The sequence below is a fragment of the Gorilla gorilla genome, chromosome 4, assembly GCF_029281585.2.
Source record: "Gorilla gorilla gorilla isolate KB3781 chromosome 4, NHGRI_mGorGor1-v2.1_pri, whole genome shotgun sequence".
NCBI classification, from domain to species: Eukaryota; Metazoa; Chordata; class Mammalia; order Primates; family Hominidae; genus Gorilla; species Gorilla gorilla.
The window spans coordinates 142,746,017-142,761,765 of NC_073228.2; the positions used below are offsets into that span (position 1 = coordinate 142,746,017).

The 15,749-nt window shown below is 40.3% G+C and overlaps 2 protein-coding genes across 5 annotated transcripts in view; one reads left to right on the plus strand and one right to left on the minus strand.

Moving 5' to 3' along the window:
- CTNNA1 (catenin alpha 1) overlaps positions 1–15,749 on the plus strand; it is a 176,918-nt gene that overhangs the window by 102,031 nt on the left and 59,138 nt on the right. The gene's annotated exons all lie outside the window — the stretch shown is intronic.
- LRRTM2 (leucine rich repeat transmembrane neuronal 2) lies at positions 6,601–15,653 on the minus strand. The gene is made up of 2 exons (XM_004042594.5): positions 15,192–15,653; positions 6,601–14,843 (listed from the first exon to the last, which is right to left on the minus strand). The coding sequence occupies exons 1-2, from the start codon at positions 15,193–15,195 to the stop codon at positions 13,297–13,299; spliced, it is 1,551 nt and encodes a 516-aa protein (XP_004042642.1). The 5' UTR covers positions 15,196–15,653; the 3' UTR covers positions 6,601–13,296.

Here is a 15,749-nt window from a genome sequence, read left to right on the forward strand (position 1 = left end):
CAGCACTTTAGGAGGCCAAGGCAGGTGGGTCGCTTGAGCCCAGGAGTTTGAGACCAGCCTGGGCAACATGGCAAAACCCTATCTCTACAATAAATACAAAAATTAGGCAGGTGTGGTGCCATGCACCTGTAGTCCCAGCTACTTGGGAGGCTGAGGTGGGAGAATCGCTTGAGCCCAGGAGGCAGAGGTTGCAGAAAGCCAAAACTGCAACTCTGCATTCCAGTCTGGGCAACAGAGCAAGACCCAGTCTCAACAACTAAACAAAAAACAGAAGTCTAACCTTTCATAAGTATATCTAATCCCCAGACTCCCTTCTCAATTTAAACTGAGGGCGGGTTGTGGTGTGCGTGTGCATGCGTGTGTGTGTGTGTTTAAAGATTGTGTGTGTGTGTTTAAAGATTGATATAAAATATTTGAAAGGCGAGATCTTAAAAATATTATTTTCCAGTGTGGTACCTCTGATACTGAAATAATTGATGAATAAATCAAAATACTGATTATTGTTTTTGGAAAGCCAGTGATTTATGTTTTTACTGGAAATATATTTGTTTAATAATTCTAGTTATAAATTAGGGTAATGGATTTGGTGGGAGTGTCAGCTGAACTTCAGATAAACCGTTTATAGTTTGTCCTGTTCTTCACAATCTATCTGATTCAACACACATCTAATTCAAAGCAAGCACAAATTGAGTGTCTAAATGATACCACTTATGCATTGTAATTTTTTTTTGACACTTTAGGAATGCTGCATCAAAACTAAGAAAATTCCTGACCACCTGCTGTTAGATTTTCATGTGGAATAATAGACAAATCTTAGACTGGCAGGGTTTGGTTTTTTTGTTTTGTTTTGTTTTGTTTTGATACGGAGTCTTGCTCTGTCTCTGGAGTGCAATGACGCAGTCTCAGCTCACTGCATCCTCTGCCACCCGGGCTCAGGCGATTCTCCTGCCTCAACCTCCTGAGTAGCTGGGATTACAGTCACATGCCACCACGCCCAGCTAATTTTTATATTTTTAGTAGAGACGGGGTTTCACCGTGTTGCCCCGGCTGGTCTGGGCACCTGACCTCAGGTGATCCACCCTCCTAGGCCTCCCAAAGACTTGGCAGTTTTAATACAGTAATAAAACGGGCTCTAGTTTTTGGAAGTTGATAGCAAGTGTCAGAGAACAGTTTTGCACACACTGGCTTTCAGGGACTATCAGGGGAGAAGAGGGAGATGTGGTGATGTGGTATTGTCCCAGTTGCCTACAGGAGTGTGCCGAGGATGGTATATTCTTCTTCTCTTTCCCACTGCCATTTTTTTCCTCCTGGTAAATTACAAGGGAAAATAGAGAGGTAGCGCTGTCAAGGCACTCCTGAACACAATCTTTTTGTTTTGGAGACGGAGTCTCACTGTGTCGCCCAGGCTGAAGTGCAGTGGCATGATCTCAGGTCACTGTAACCTTTCAGCTGCCAGGTTCAGGAGATTCTTCTGCCTCAGCCTCCTGAGTGGCTGGGATTACAGGCACGCACCACCATGCCCGGCTAATTTTTGTACTTTTAGTAGAGACGGGGTTTCACCATGTGGGCCAGGCTGGTCTCGAACTCCTGACCTCAGGTGATTTGCCCACTTCAGCCTCCCAAAGTGCTGGGATTACAGACGTCCACCAACACGCCTGGCTCTGAACACAGTTCTTAATGTGTGGGCCACATGGGCGATCCTTAAATGAAATAGTTACTAGTGCCTAATGTTCGTGTCTTTTTTTTCTATTTGGATCAAAAACTGGCAGAACATACTTTCAAATGAAAGGTCCCAGCTTTCTTGTGGCCAACTCTATGGAATCCCAAGAAAACTGGAATGAAAGATTACTGCCTATTCTTAAAGAATTCTACATTTCTGAAATGTTTGCCTTATCTTCTACGCCCCAATTCACATTCCCCACTCCCAATTAAAAACAGCAAGAGAGCAACTTTTATTACAGGTATGAAGGGTGTTGGGGACTTTATTTGGTCATAGAACTGGAGTGAGTGCTAATTATTAAAAGTAAAAAGGGTATGTCTTAAATGGCAGGTATTCTTGGTCTTTTAAAAGTGAAAGCAAAATGAATAAATGCTATTTTATACTTGAATCTGTACAAAGAGCAAAGAGAAGGGTGGACTGAAAAGATAGCTCAGATGAGTGACTGTATTTTTTATTGTAATTTCCAAATCGTGTAGATTATTTTGTAGCTGATAGGCACTTAGTTTTGTGGATTTGGGAGAAGCAGGTAGTAAGCCCACGGTCAAGAGATGTGGGAAAGTAGAGAAAAGTTGTGGATGAAGGAGGAGATAAAAGGATTTTCCTTGTTGGATAAACTAGATTATTATCTTGGAAAGACAATGCCAAGAAAGTTGTTTTCTTGACTTGAAGAATCTGGGTCATAAGATCTGATAAGTTCTGATAAGATTGTATGTCTTTCATTGAGATAGGTTAATTCTGAGCAAGCTTTATATGGAATAGAGATTTCAGTAATATGGAGGATTACTCTCCAGCTATCACGAAACATACCCTCCTGCGTGCATTGAACTAATGGTTTATGTTTGTGTTTTTAAATTCTCATACCTCTCCTGCCCATACCCCTCAATAATTCTGGCAAATCTGCCTTGGAACCAAACCTGCCACAATTGGAAGGGCTGCTTCCTAAATTAGATGTGATAGACTTAAGGTACATTTTTTTCTAAACAAAAAGGAACGTAATAGTGATCCTTAATTCTCAGCCATGTATTTCGTCCTAAAATATAATTGTCCGAAGCTGAGACGTCAATGAGATTATTTCTTATTTCTTTTGAAAAAATAGTATCCTTTTATGATAATGGATAGTACTTGTTGTCCTATATAATTTTACTGAACAAGGAAAAGACATCACTTGATTTTAAGTGACTACCTTATTCAGAAGGAATTTTTGAATTAGGGATTTTAAACCTTTAGAAATGTAGCCTTGATTCATAAAGCCAAACAAGAGTAATATCATATCTAATATTATAGTACATCTTGCAAAGCAGGTTACTTGACTGTGAGATAATGTGGTCAGTTTTATATCAATATTAGATGTAAAAAGTGTAACAAGGCTGTTGAGGCTTACTGAAAGTTCTAGCTAATTATCAGTTCTCATTTTGAATACTGCACATTAACTTAGAGAAGAAAGACTAGAAAGTAGGGTTTTAGGAAGCAGCACATGGGTCTAACATGTCTTTAATGTGATTACATTCTCTATTTGATGGATCTGTAGCATTTCACTCTCTACACGTTGCTATTAAAAATAACAAAACAGTTTTGAGCATTTATTCTGTGCTAGCCTCAGGACTTTACGTGAATAAATCCCCCTGTGGTTGTTACTGCTATTAATTCTGTTTTACAGGTCAAAGGCCCAAGGTACATAAAGGTTGAAGGACTTGTCCAGGGTCAGAGGCTCAAGTGTGGATCAGGGCTCCTAACTGCTGTGCAACTTAACTTGCCCCTGTTGAAAATCTAGGTGGTTTTTTTTTAATGGCTTCTAGAAAGAGACAGTTAAATTTCTGACTTGTTCAGGCTAATGATTGCTTCATCTTTTTTTTTATATATATATAATTTATTTTTTTTAAACAGTGTCTTGCTCTGTTGCCCAGGCTGGAGGGTAGTGGTGTGATCACGGCTCACTGCAGCCTTGATTTCCTGGGCTCAGGTGATCTTCCCACTTCAGCCTCCCGGGTAGTTGGGACTACAGGCAAGTGTCACTACACCTGGCTAATTTTTGTGTATACATGTATTTTTTGTAGAGACAGAGTTTTGCCATGTTGCCCCTGCTGGTCTTGAACTCCTGAGCTCAAGCAATCCTCCTGCCCCAGGCCCCCAAAGTGCTGGGATTCCAGGTGTGAGCCACTGCACCTAGCTGCTTTATCTTTTTAAATGTGTTCTTTCTTAGGAAATTAGTTATTGTGTTATAGATTCTTACCTAAGGAGAACACGTATGATTATCATCAGCATTTTACAGCCCAGTTGGGTTCTTCTTGCCTGCTGCACAGAAAAAGCCAGTACCCTGAGACAGCAGAAGTTGCAGCAGAGAAAGAGTTTAATAATCGCAAGGCTGATTGAGGTGGACAAGATACCTTTCAAATCCACCTCCCAAAGAATTTGGAGACTAGGTTTTTAAAGATGGTTTGGTAAGCAGGGGCTAGGGAATGGGTACTGCTGATTGATTGGGCTGGGCATGAAATCATAGGAGTGTCGGAACTGTTTCTTGGTATGGATCACCAGTATAGGTGGCGTCAGTTGGTCCACTAGAATGCAGTCTGAAAAATATCTCAAACACCAGTCTTTTTTTTTTAATTAGATGGGATCTTGCTCTGTTGTCTCGGCTGGAGTGCAGTGGCACGATCTTGGCTTGCTGCAGCCTCCACTTCTGAGACTCAAGTGATCCTCCCACCTCAGCCTCCAGAGTAGCTGGGACTACAGGTGCACCACACCCAGCTACTTTTTGTATTTTTAGTAGAGACTGGGTTTTGCCATATTGGCCAGGCTGGTCTCAAAGTCCTAACCTCAAGTGGTCCGCCTGCCTTCCAGAGTGCTGGGATTACAGGCATGAGCCACTGCACCTGGCCTTTTCTTTTTTTTAGACTGAGTCTCGCTGTGTTGCCCACCAGTCTTAAGTTTCACAGTAGTGATGTTGCTTATAGAAGCAATTGGGAAAGTTACAAATCTTATTATGACCATTGGCTAAGTGACTCCTGAGCAGTAAACAATTATAAAAAGCAAGCTAGGAAACAGTAATAGGCTACTGTTTTAACTATGCTTAGATCTTATCAGAATAATTTTAACCTTACCACCTTTCATTAATTTTAGAAAGGCAGTTTCAGACCACCAACGAGAAGAAGGGTAGTTTTTGGGAGGGGACTATGATCATCCTTGCTTTAAAGTTAAGCTGTAAACTAAATTCCTCAGCTAAATTATAAACTAAATTCCTCCCATAGTTAGCTTAGCCTATGCACAGGAATGAACAAAGACAACTTGTGAGGTTAGAAACAAGATGGAATCAGTTATGTTCGATTGCTCTCACTTGTATAATTTTGCAAAGGTGGTTTCATGCACAACCAGAGATGTATGAAATATGCTTCTCTTCATTCCTGATGTAGTGGAAGATGTGTTTTTTGTTTTTGTTTTTGTTTTTGGAGAGGGAGTCTCGCTCTGTTGCCCAGGCTGGAGTGCAGTGGCGCGATCTCGGCTCACTACAACCTCCGCCTTCCAGGTTCAAGCAGTTCTCTGCCTCAGCCTCCCGAGAAGCTGGGATTACAGGCGCTCGCCCCCACACCCGGCTAATTTTTGTATTTTTAGTAGAGACGGGGTTTCACCATCTTGGCCAGGCTGGTCTTGAACTCCTGACCTCGTGATCCACCCGCCTCTGCCTCCCAAAGTGCTGGGATTACAGACGTGAGCCACCGCTCCCGGCCGGAAGATGTTTTTAATTTTAAATTGTACTCCTCATGTAGAAGATGTGTAATGTAATGTAGTAGGTGTTTACTGGGTGTCCCTTGTGTGTTGGAGCCCTGTTATCTGGTCCCAGGGATGTGATAAAGAGGAAACACCAGCTGTTGAAAGTGCTTGGTTCATTCTTGCGGAACTTATAGGCTCCACCCACCCTTGGGTCACGGCAAAGTTTAGGTCATCACAGAGTGCGCAGCATGCTTGTGTAGGCTCCTTACCCTTAGCCTTTATCAAGGGTCCTGATGAAGAACAACTCTGCCTGTTATCTAGAACCTCCTTAGAGGGACAGTCCAACGTTGTTCCTTGTTGTTCCTATAGCTGGCTCCATTTTATAAATAATTCACAGGTTTTTTCACTTAAGTGTCTCTTTTTCCAGAGAAACCAGTGTGCTGCTTTATCCGATGAAAGCTGTTGGTTTTATTCTTTGTTTTGGCCACCAGGAAGATCAGGGCCAAATTGGTGTATAGTGTATACTAGAAATAACAATTTCATTGCTGTACTAGGGCTTTCTAACCCCTTTTTGTAGTTTATCAAAGCCCATTAGATCTGGTAAAATATCTGGACTCACATACAATATTGTATTATAATTTTAAGACGTTCTTGTGTCCTGAAACGTATTCTGGACCCTTGGGGTTAAGAGTCCTGCTTTTGATCTTTTTATATCTTTATTTCACTATTCTGTACATAGTTTTATTCTAAGTTTCCTTGACTGTATAGAAGTAGGTTATGTGTAAATGATAAATAACATTGTTTTTAGAGGTTTTGGGTACTGAGCAGTTGCCCTCCATGTATTTGACAGCGAGGCAATGGGAAATGTTTTTGTTCATCACAAGAGGAAATTTTTTGGCCCTCACGATGATGAAATTGGTAGGCTAATTATAAATGGCTGCAGAGGCTGGGTGTGGTGGCGAACGCCTGTAATCCCAACTCTTTGTGGGCTGAGGCAAGTGGATCACTTGAGCCCAGGAATTCAAGACCAACCTGGGCAACACATGGTGAAGCTCTGTCTCTACCAAAAATGCAAAAATTAGCCAGTCTCATAACCCGGTCTGGAAATAATTAATTAATTAAAAATGGCTGTAGAGTTTTGGTACAGTGATTTTCCAGGAAAAGCAACCTGTAGATTCTGTTGTAACTCATTTATTTATTTATTTTGGTACAAATACTAGGGCCTAAAGATGGAAGTCTTATGCTCTAAACACAATTGTCAATAGATAACTCAGTAAACTTAATGTTTATGATGTTTTTACACCTCTTCTGTGTGGTTTTTGGTAAAATCTTGATGAAAGCTATAAAAAGGCTTTGGCAGTTGTCTCTAGGGCTGCAGTTTTCATATCTGTTTCCTACGTGAGGCATGAACCATTGGCCTCTGCCCATCAGGGTTGCTGTTCGCAGATGCTTCTTCATGCTGGATTTCTATTGGGAGTTCCTGACTTGGAGGCATTGGGCAAGCCTTTGCTCTTCAGCCTCCATATATAGAGGGTAGTATTTTCATTTGTAGGCTTCGCAGGATAGGATGCTTGATTGTACTTGACTTTGGAGATTTCTTGCTCTTTACTGTCCTCTTCAGATAGTAGAAGGGGAGGTTTAAGATGTGTCCCTTAAGAGTATTCCCAAAACAAGTATTGAGGATAAAGGTCAAATTCATGCTAAGGAGAAATGTTTTTGCGGTAGCTATGACTTTCACCTCTTTTTCCCCTTCCTTCTTTGTAAAAGACAATTTGTAGTACATTTTGTCTCTCTAAGGGAGACATGACTACCCCAAATTTTTAAACAGACCAGGAAGAATCTATTGTATATTTGAGTGGGAACCTGAGAATGCTGTGGCATATAGACAAAATTAATTAAAATAACTGATAAATCAGTTGTAGCTTTAAATGGGATTTTCAAAATTAAAATGTAGGAGAATTATGTTAATAAGCTCTGCTTTTAACTCTATGAAGTATAGGAATGTGTTCCTTTGTGCAATTTAAAACCACCATCACCTATGCCCTCTAGTGCTTATAGGATGAGTTTGACAATAGAATTGTGTTCTCTGTTTCCTGCTTCTGCCCTGGTTACTGCTGATATTCCTGGTGTGAGAGTTCTCTTAGTCTCTCTGATCCCAGCTTCCCTGGCATTGGGAAAAGGGTGGCTTTGCCTGTTCCTCCATGTGGTCCTGCTATGCTGCTGTGGTGCTGGAGAAACAATAAGTGCATCTGGGCAAACATGGCAGACTACTGGCAGTCAGCTCCTGGAAGCTAGGGCAGTTTATGCCCTAGCACTGCCCAGGTGTAGAATCCTGTCCTGAGGATGTTTATCTGTAGCAAGCCAAGGACATTATAGTTGACCCTTGAGCAACATGGGTATGAATCGTTAAGGTCTACTTATATGTGGATTTCCTCCCACCTGTGATACCCCTGAGACAGTAAGACTGACTCCTTTTCTTTCTCTTCCTTCTCGGCCTACTCAATGTGAAGACAAACAACAAGGATGAAGGCCTTTATGGTGATCCAGTTCCACTTAATGATAAATATATTTTCTCTTATGATTTTCTTTCTTTCTTTTTTTTTTTTCTTTTTTTTTAAGATGGAGTCTCACTCTGTCATCCGGACTGGAGTGCAGTGGCATGATCTCAGCTCACTGCAACCTCCGCCTCCAGGTTCAAGCAATCCTCCTGCCTCAGCCTCCCGAGTAGCTGGGATTACAGGCGCATACCAGGTTGCCTGGCTAATTTTTGTGTTTTTAGTAGAGACGGGGTTTCGCCTTATTGGCCAGACTGGTCTCAAACTCTTGACCACAGGTGATCCACCCACCTCAGCCTCCCAAAGTACTGGGATTACAGGCGTGAGCCACCATGCCCCACCATGATTTTCTTAATAACATTTTCTTTTCTCCAGCTTATTTTTGTAAGAATACCATATATCATACATATAACATATAAAATATGTATTATTTTGACTGACGGTATTAAATATGTGTTATCTAATATGGACCGTTTATGTTATCAGTAATGCTTCTAGTCAGCAGTAGCTATTAATACAAATTTTTGGGAAGTCAAAAGTTATATGCAGATTTTCGACTGTGTGGAGCAGGGGGTTGGCACCCCTAACCCCAGTGTTGTTCAAGGGTCAACTGTAGTTTAAAATCTTCCCTTCCTTTTCCCATCTGTACTCACTGAGTTGTCATCCGGGGTGGAGGAGGTCATGTAGGGATCCTCATGGTCCTAGTGTGTAAGCACCTGTGGACCTCCCTCCTAGGAGTGGCATGCAAGGTGCTGCTGGGATGGACATCAACCAACCCCCAAGGTAGAGGCCAAGTCGCTGTTGGCTAGATACAGGCAATTGGTACCTTTCCGAAGCTCTCTCTGATGGCAGTTCACTGTAATGGAGGATTCAGAGAGGGGCAGCCAACTCCATGCCCTGTGAGCCTGGGACAGTTGTTTGTCCACTTGCTCAGGCTCTTGACAGAGCAGCTTCTTACTGCATGACAGCTTTTTAGGCACTCTCCCTTCTCACCACTTTACCTTTACTTTCTTCTTATCCTAGTTTTACCTCTCTCTGAATGAAGACAGGTGATGATTAGCTGCCCCTTTTTTCAGTGGACACATTTGACATTGTAGAGGAACATGGAATAAAACAACTGTTCATTTAAGATTTCTATGTCTGTCACAAATGGCTTTTCAAGTTTCACATGTCAAAATTGATAGGTTATCAAGGAAAAGTAAAAAGAAGGCATTCACTTTTTACAGTATACACAGTTTTAATAACAAAACTTTCCTGTACACTGCTCTTTATGTTACCCTCCCCCCTCCCAAAACACCCTGCATAATAGTATTTTCTTCCAACCCTCAACCCATCTGCCCACCTCCCACCCAAAAAGAAAAATGGCTCTTGAAGGTGATTGAGCACAATGTATTTGGACTGTACTTTGAGTTTCCAGTCTCAGTGTTGATAGGAAGGTTCACCAAACATTCCATATATCAGACTTAAAAAAAAAAAAAACAAAAAAAAAACCCGCTAAGGACAAAAATGTTAGTTGAAAGAGTTGCAGAGGTTTCCAAATGTTTGCAATAGCAGAATGAAAGCTTAAACAGTCATTTTCTATTTGTTTTTGGCCTTAATTCAAGTACTATGAGTTTGCCCCAGGTTAGATAGAGAAATATTTAATTATCTATAGATGGCCTTACTGTCTCTCTCTCTTTTTTTTTTTTTTTTCCCCGGGCTCAAGGGCTTTAGTCAATAAGATATGAAAAGTATGTCCCCAAACAGACTTTTCAGATAGGTCTGTCGCTGTATTCCTGTATTAGGAAAACGATCATGTAAGTCAGCTGTTAAAAATATGCTTTAACAAATTTTATATTGATATCCACACTTCAGAAAAAGAACAGGACATTTATAGCTTTTTCCCCTGATAGCTGTGTGTAGGAAGTGTGCCTTAAGAAAATGAAAGGCCTGTTTTGAATTTTAGAATTCAAACCTAGTGCTACATAGGGCTCATTTTTATTGGAAAGATGGAGTCTAGCTCTTGGTGACTAGCATTAGAATAAGCAGATGGATTTTAATAATTAGTGGCGTTGGGAAGTTCAGTCAATTCCATTTATTGAATTGGTACAGAAATTAACTTAGGCACATTAAGAAATTACATGTGTTAGTACAGATTTTTGGCTTAAAAAATTAGTATCTTTGCTTTTTGATGCTGGCAGTGGGTATTCTCAGAGTTGTGTGTGGATTTACAAGTTTATCAGCCCACTCTTTTCAGAAAGGTGATTGAAATCCCTGTCATGCTACAGAAATGAATATAAACGATTTCAAACTAGTTCTTGGTTTCTAGATGGGTATGGTATCATAGTCTTCTTTAGCTTTCCTTTTTCCAGAGAGATTAATTATTTTTCTGGTTCTTAATGGTCATTTTCCTCTAATCTTAAAAATAGAAAAAAAATGGAGTGGGTAGTGGTGGTGAAGAGGATAAAACCCCATCAAAAAACAAAAGCTCTGACACCGTGTAACCAAGATCCGCAGTGTTGCTGTGATGCTGTTCCGTTCTAGCCAGTTGGTAAAGAAAGCACAGATGACTAACAGTCTAATCTTCAAACCTGTGCTGATTCTGAAACACAAATGGACAAAAATGAAAGGAAATCTTGCCTTCTACAGGCAATTAAAAAGGGAGGTTTTTGCTTTTAAATGAGAAAGGAAAATACCTTTTTGGTACTACTGTCATTCACTTTTCTTAAAGGACATTACCCAGAAAAATGGAAGGCAAAAAATTTTGATTTTTTTCAACTGGAAAGTATGCCTCGCTAGCCTTGGCTATGCCGTTCCTCTGAATTAGTAAATGGCTTGCTTTTCCAATTTGCTTTTGTCCGTACACTAAGGATTTTGCCAGTTATGGTCCTTTAAGGATTAAGGTGGAGATTCCCAGCCAAAGAAGGGGATTTCTTACCCATCCCACAGTTTAAATCTTAATTTTGGTTGTGGTTTGAAATGATGGAAAATACTCCTCTGCTGTCCTTCAGGGCTGATGGAATCTTGTGTGCTCAGGACACAGTTGTGTTGTGACCAACCTGTCTGTCACCTGACAAATGGCAATGGTTGTCCTGATAAATGGGTTGGTAAATTTTAGCTCGTGGTGCTCTTATTTGTAATAGGGGCTTCTAATTCAGCCTGTCTGTGGGGAAGTAGGGCGCTGTGCTCTATGCTGTTAAATCAGCTTCTGTCTCTGCCCAGACAAGCCCAGGGTCTGGTTTAACAAGAGACAAAATACTCACCGCTCGAGATCAACTGAATTGAACTGGGCTGAGACTTTGACAAACTAATCTGCCCACCTTAAAAAAGAGCACATTTTTACTGTAATTTGTGATCTTGTCTGCTTTTTACCGAGAGATGTTAGGTGAAGGGTACTAAGGTACCCATCTCTTAGTATTAAAGAAGAAAAATTGTGATTAAGTCTTACTGGCTAAACTATAGCCTTAACATGTTTTCAGTTCAATCCTGGGAAGAAAAAATATGCCCTGAATGAAGGATATCATGTTGATGTTGATATTGGGGAAAAGATAACTTTAAAAATGGTAGTGGCTTTCTCTAAGGTTTTATGTCTTTTTTCTACATACAGTAAATGGCAGTTGTAAAAAATGCTTATTTTCTAAAATCAAGTTAGTGCTATAATTTTACAGTTTTTTCAATATATGGAACAATGTTTATGGAAAAATTCTGTGTGAATGAGTAGCTTGCATCTAAATTCCAAATATTTAATAGGTTTTCTTTAGAAATCATAATACAAGAAACTGAATACCTGTGGTTCTTTTCTGCATGAAAAATGTGGCATCCTTATCATTTGTTAACTATGGCATGTTTATATTTACGTTGGAGAATCTACCCCTCTTCCCTTTTCAGCAGCAGGTCCTTTCCCTGTTTGGTGCAGATTGTGTATAATCATTGTTGGCTGCCTTGTAACTCCAGCTAACCTGAGAGTCAGATTTCAAAATCTGCCTTTCCTTTTAATCCCTCACCTCCGTGCTGCCTTCAAGTTACCACTGTGTGGCTGCATAGGCATGTCGAGTTGTTCTGCCATAAGATTCACCTCAGTGGTGCTGTTTTCTTCACCTACACTGAACTACACTTACAGCGTGAATGCGTATCTTTATTGAAAGATCAAAATGTATTATATAATAGTTAGAAAGTGGTTTTTTTCATGGTTCCTTTGTAATACAATAAGAATGAGTGTTATGCCTGTTGCTAGCCAATTATTTTTAACTTGGCTCTTTGAGGTTTGAAGATCAGGAAAAAGCAGAAGAAAGAGTTTTAAACCCGTTTGTCAAGGCATCTTTGATCATGATAGTTGAGAGAGAGAGCGCGAGAGTGTGTGTGTGTGTGTGTGTGTGTGTGTGTGTGTGTGTGTTTATGCTTTTAAATTGGAGGGAGCATGTCAAGATTGTTAAATTGACTCAGTTTGTCTTGTTTATCTCCAAAATGTCTTCTAAATCTTTTTTCACATATTAATGTAAACATAGGATTTAGTACATTAATTAGTACAATGACAGTTTAATGCTAGTTTAAAACAATTGTCTAAATGCCACAAAAATCATGTCCATTATAAGTCAAACGAGAAATGTATAAGAAGTCGGTGTAATTATTTAGGATTGATTTCATTGTAATGAGACCTTTTCACAGTCACTTGGATTCATTGTGTAAATATATTAAAGAGTCACTCAGCTTATTAGAATTACATTAAAGGGTTCTGAATTCATGATATGGACTTTGATAATATCTACTAACCCAGGCAGAAACTCTGGAAGAAGAATGTTTAATATTTGCCAGTCTTCAGCATACATGAAATTCTACTTCCCACCCTGGCAAGAAATTGAAGATTTGAGTAAATACCAAATTATCATACAAGAGAACTTTACTAAGTCTCCTTTTAAGCAGCAAGATAGTTGTGGTACATGGGATGGAGAGCAGTGATCAAACAGGTATTGATCTATATCTGTTTCTGCCCAATAGCTTCTTTCTAAATTGGTTTCAGTAGAAAAAAATAGTATATGGAGACCTTAGTGTAAAGGTTTACACACGATTGTATATAATTACATACATTTCTTATTTTGAAGTAAGCATTTTAGACTTTCCAACAGGAGTGCAAATTAATGTGAGCATTGATTCATTTAACACTTAAAATATGGTTTCATTTAAAAAATTAAAAATACTTCAACACTTCAAAAACTAAGTCTCCACTTAGTTTGGAAAATTAGGCTTAATGTCACCATTGGTAAAAATTAGATATGTATTTAGCCTCTACTATGTAAAATAGGTTACTTATCTGATGTGATTTTTGATGACGGGTAGATATTATACTTCACATTCTTTGTATGGCAGCTGCTGACACTTGCACTGTCCATAACCATTAATGATGATGAAGGGTCCTTCATGGGTGGGTTCATATTCATTATACGGTCCTTGGTCTGACATGTTTGACATATGGAGTCGTGTTTGGGATCGGAGCTGCCTGTGGTTCTGAACCATTGAGCACTGCCTAATTCTTCTTAAAGTGGGAGGGCAGCACTTCCTGGAGATGAACACTATAAAAATAATAAAAAAGAAAGAAAACAATAAAGCCATTGTTCCCGTAATTACCCGCTGAGTGAAGATGGCATTGTCTGGTTCAGGAAAGTGTTCCTCGGTAGTAACTGCTATGCCTGCAGTAGTTGGGATTTCTTTGTCTCCCACATGGTAACTTGATGAGCTTATTCTTTTTGTATATTCAGTGGTTGGATCTCTATAAGTTGTAGCCATGACAGTGACAGTGGTTGACAAATTCCAGCAGAGCTGAAATCCATGGACTGCATCTAGAATATCCTCTCCTTGGGTGTGGTCAGGACTGTGGCATAGGATGGAGTGTTCCCACCGACCTTGGAAACTGCCCAGCCAGGAGGCCAGAGCACATATTCGGGCGCTGCATTCCCACAGATTGCCAGAGAGGCCAACGGTTGTGAGGGATCTCAGGGAGTTTAAGATCTTGGAGTCAAGGCTGTTTAACTTGTTGTTATCCATGAGGAGTATTTTAAGATTGGGCATCGTTTCAAACACTGTCAAGTCGATGGCTTTGATTTCATTTCCAGTCAGGTCTAGCTTTTCTAAAGTGCCCCAGGTCCACTCCATCCCACATGTCAAGTTGCTGATTTTGTTCCATTGTAAGAAGAGCGTGTGCAGACTGCTTAGCCGTAGGAAATGAGCAAAATTAATCTTCGTCAGCTGGTTGTGCTCTAGGTGAAGCTCTCTCAGTTTAATTAATCCTGCAAATCCATTGCGAGCCAAACTTCGCAAACGGTTTGTGCTCAAATCCAGAAACTCCAGACTACGGCAGTCCCAGAACAGGCGTACTGGGATAGTCCGCAGGGAGTTGGAACGTAAATGCAAGGTCTGCAGCTTCCGAAGGCCATAGAAGAGCTCTGGGTGCAGAGATGACAGCTGATTAAAAGACAGGTCCAAATTTTGCAGGTTAATCAGTTGGGTAAAAGTTGTGTTTGGCAAGTAAAATATTTTGTTGGAACTTAAGATTAATTCCTTAAGTTTATATAGTCCTTGAAAAGCATCTTCTTTTACTGTTGAAATTTGATTGTGATCTAAGTGGAGCCAAGTAAGTTGACTGAAGCTGGCAAATTGATCTCTTTCGAGCTCTGTGATGTGATTGTGCCTCAGGGACAGGCCCAGAGAGCCCTTGTCTGTGGCGTTTGGCACTGAGTGGAAGCCCTGAGAGTCGCAGTAGAAGAGCAGCTTCTCGCAGCGGCATTTGGGTGGACACGCCATACCCAGGGCAGGCAGCATTTTTAAAACCATACTCATTGCATATATTGCTGCCAGCATAGGGGCCCCTAATGGCCACTTGAAATGTAAGCCTGCAGAATATAATTTAAGGAAAACAAGAAGATAGGATATTTTTCAGCAGAACATATGGGCTATTTAAAAAAACAACAACAACCAACATTATAGCAAAAGATTTCACTGCATATAACTTATTTTTCATTTACTGCAGAAAAATTAACCTTGTTGGTATGACTGGACCAAAACTTAAGCCATTTAAAAAGAAGATAAAACATGTCTGTGTCATCATCGATATATGCTTTTACCTAAACCTCAAAATCCAAAATATGACGGTGATTTCCCTCATAAAATGTGAATTCGGTAGCTTATTTTAAAAGCGTGATTCCTTGTTGAATGTACAAGACATAAATGCACAGACTTACCCATTCTTCTGAGCACATTGGAGGCTGCATTCAGTCGCGGTTGTTAGACTCAACGCAGTGAGTCTGTAAAAGGCTCTAACATGTAGGAGCCTTTGACCAGTTTCCTGTTTTCTGTGTCCCAGGCTTTCCAAGTAAAATTGAATCCACCAGGACGAGTTGTTTTTTCCTTAGGATATCCCTCTGGAAAGCATTGGTTTCATTTTCTCTGATTGCTCTGATCCCTAAATCAGTTTTGAATATAAGTTATTAAATTTCTCCACCTCTAACTGCTCAGCTGGTTAATCAAAGCTTCAGTCTCCTTTCCGCAGCCGTTAGTTCTCTTGGTCTTAACTTGTTGATGGCAGATGGGTGGCTTGTTGCAGAGAAGAGCTCCTGGAGCAGCATGAGTGCATTTACTGAAAAGCTTTTCCGAGAAACGGCACAAGAATGGATTTGCTTATGTGCTGCGACCACACAGAACTGTATATAGGCTGACGTCACCGGATGACGTGTCTTTTGTTTGGGTTTTCCAGAAGCTTTACTGTTATAAAGCACCATGCTTTGTAACAGTATCGGGGT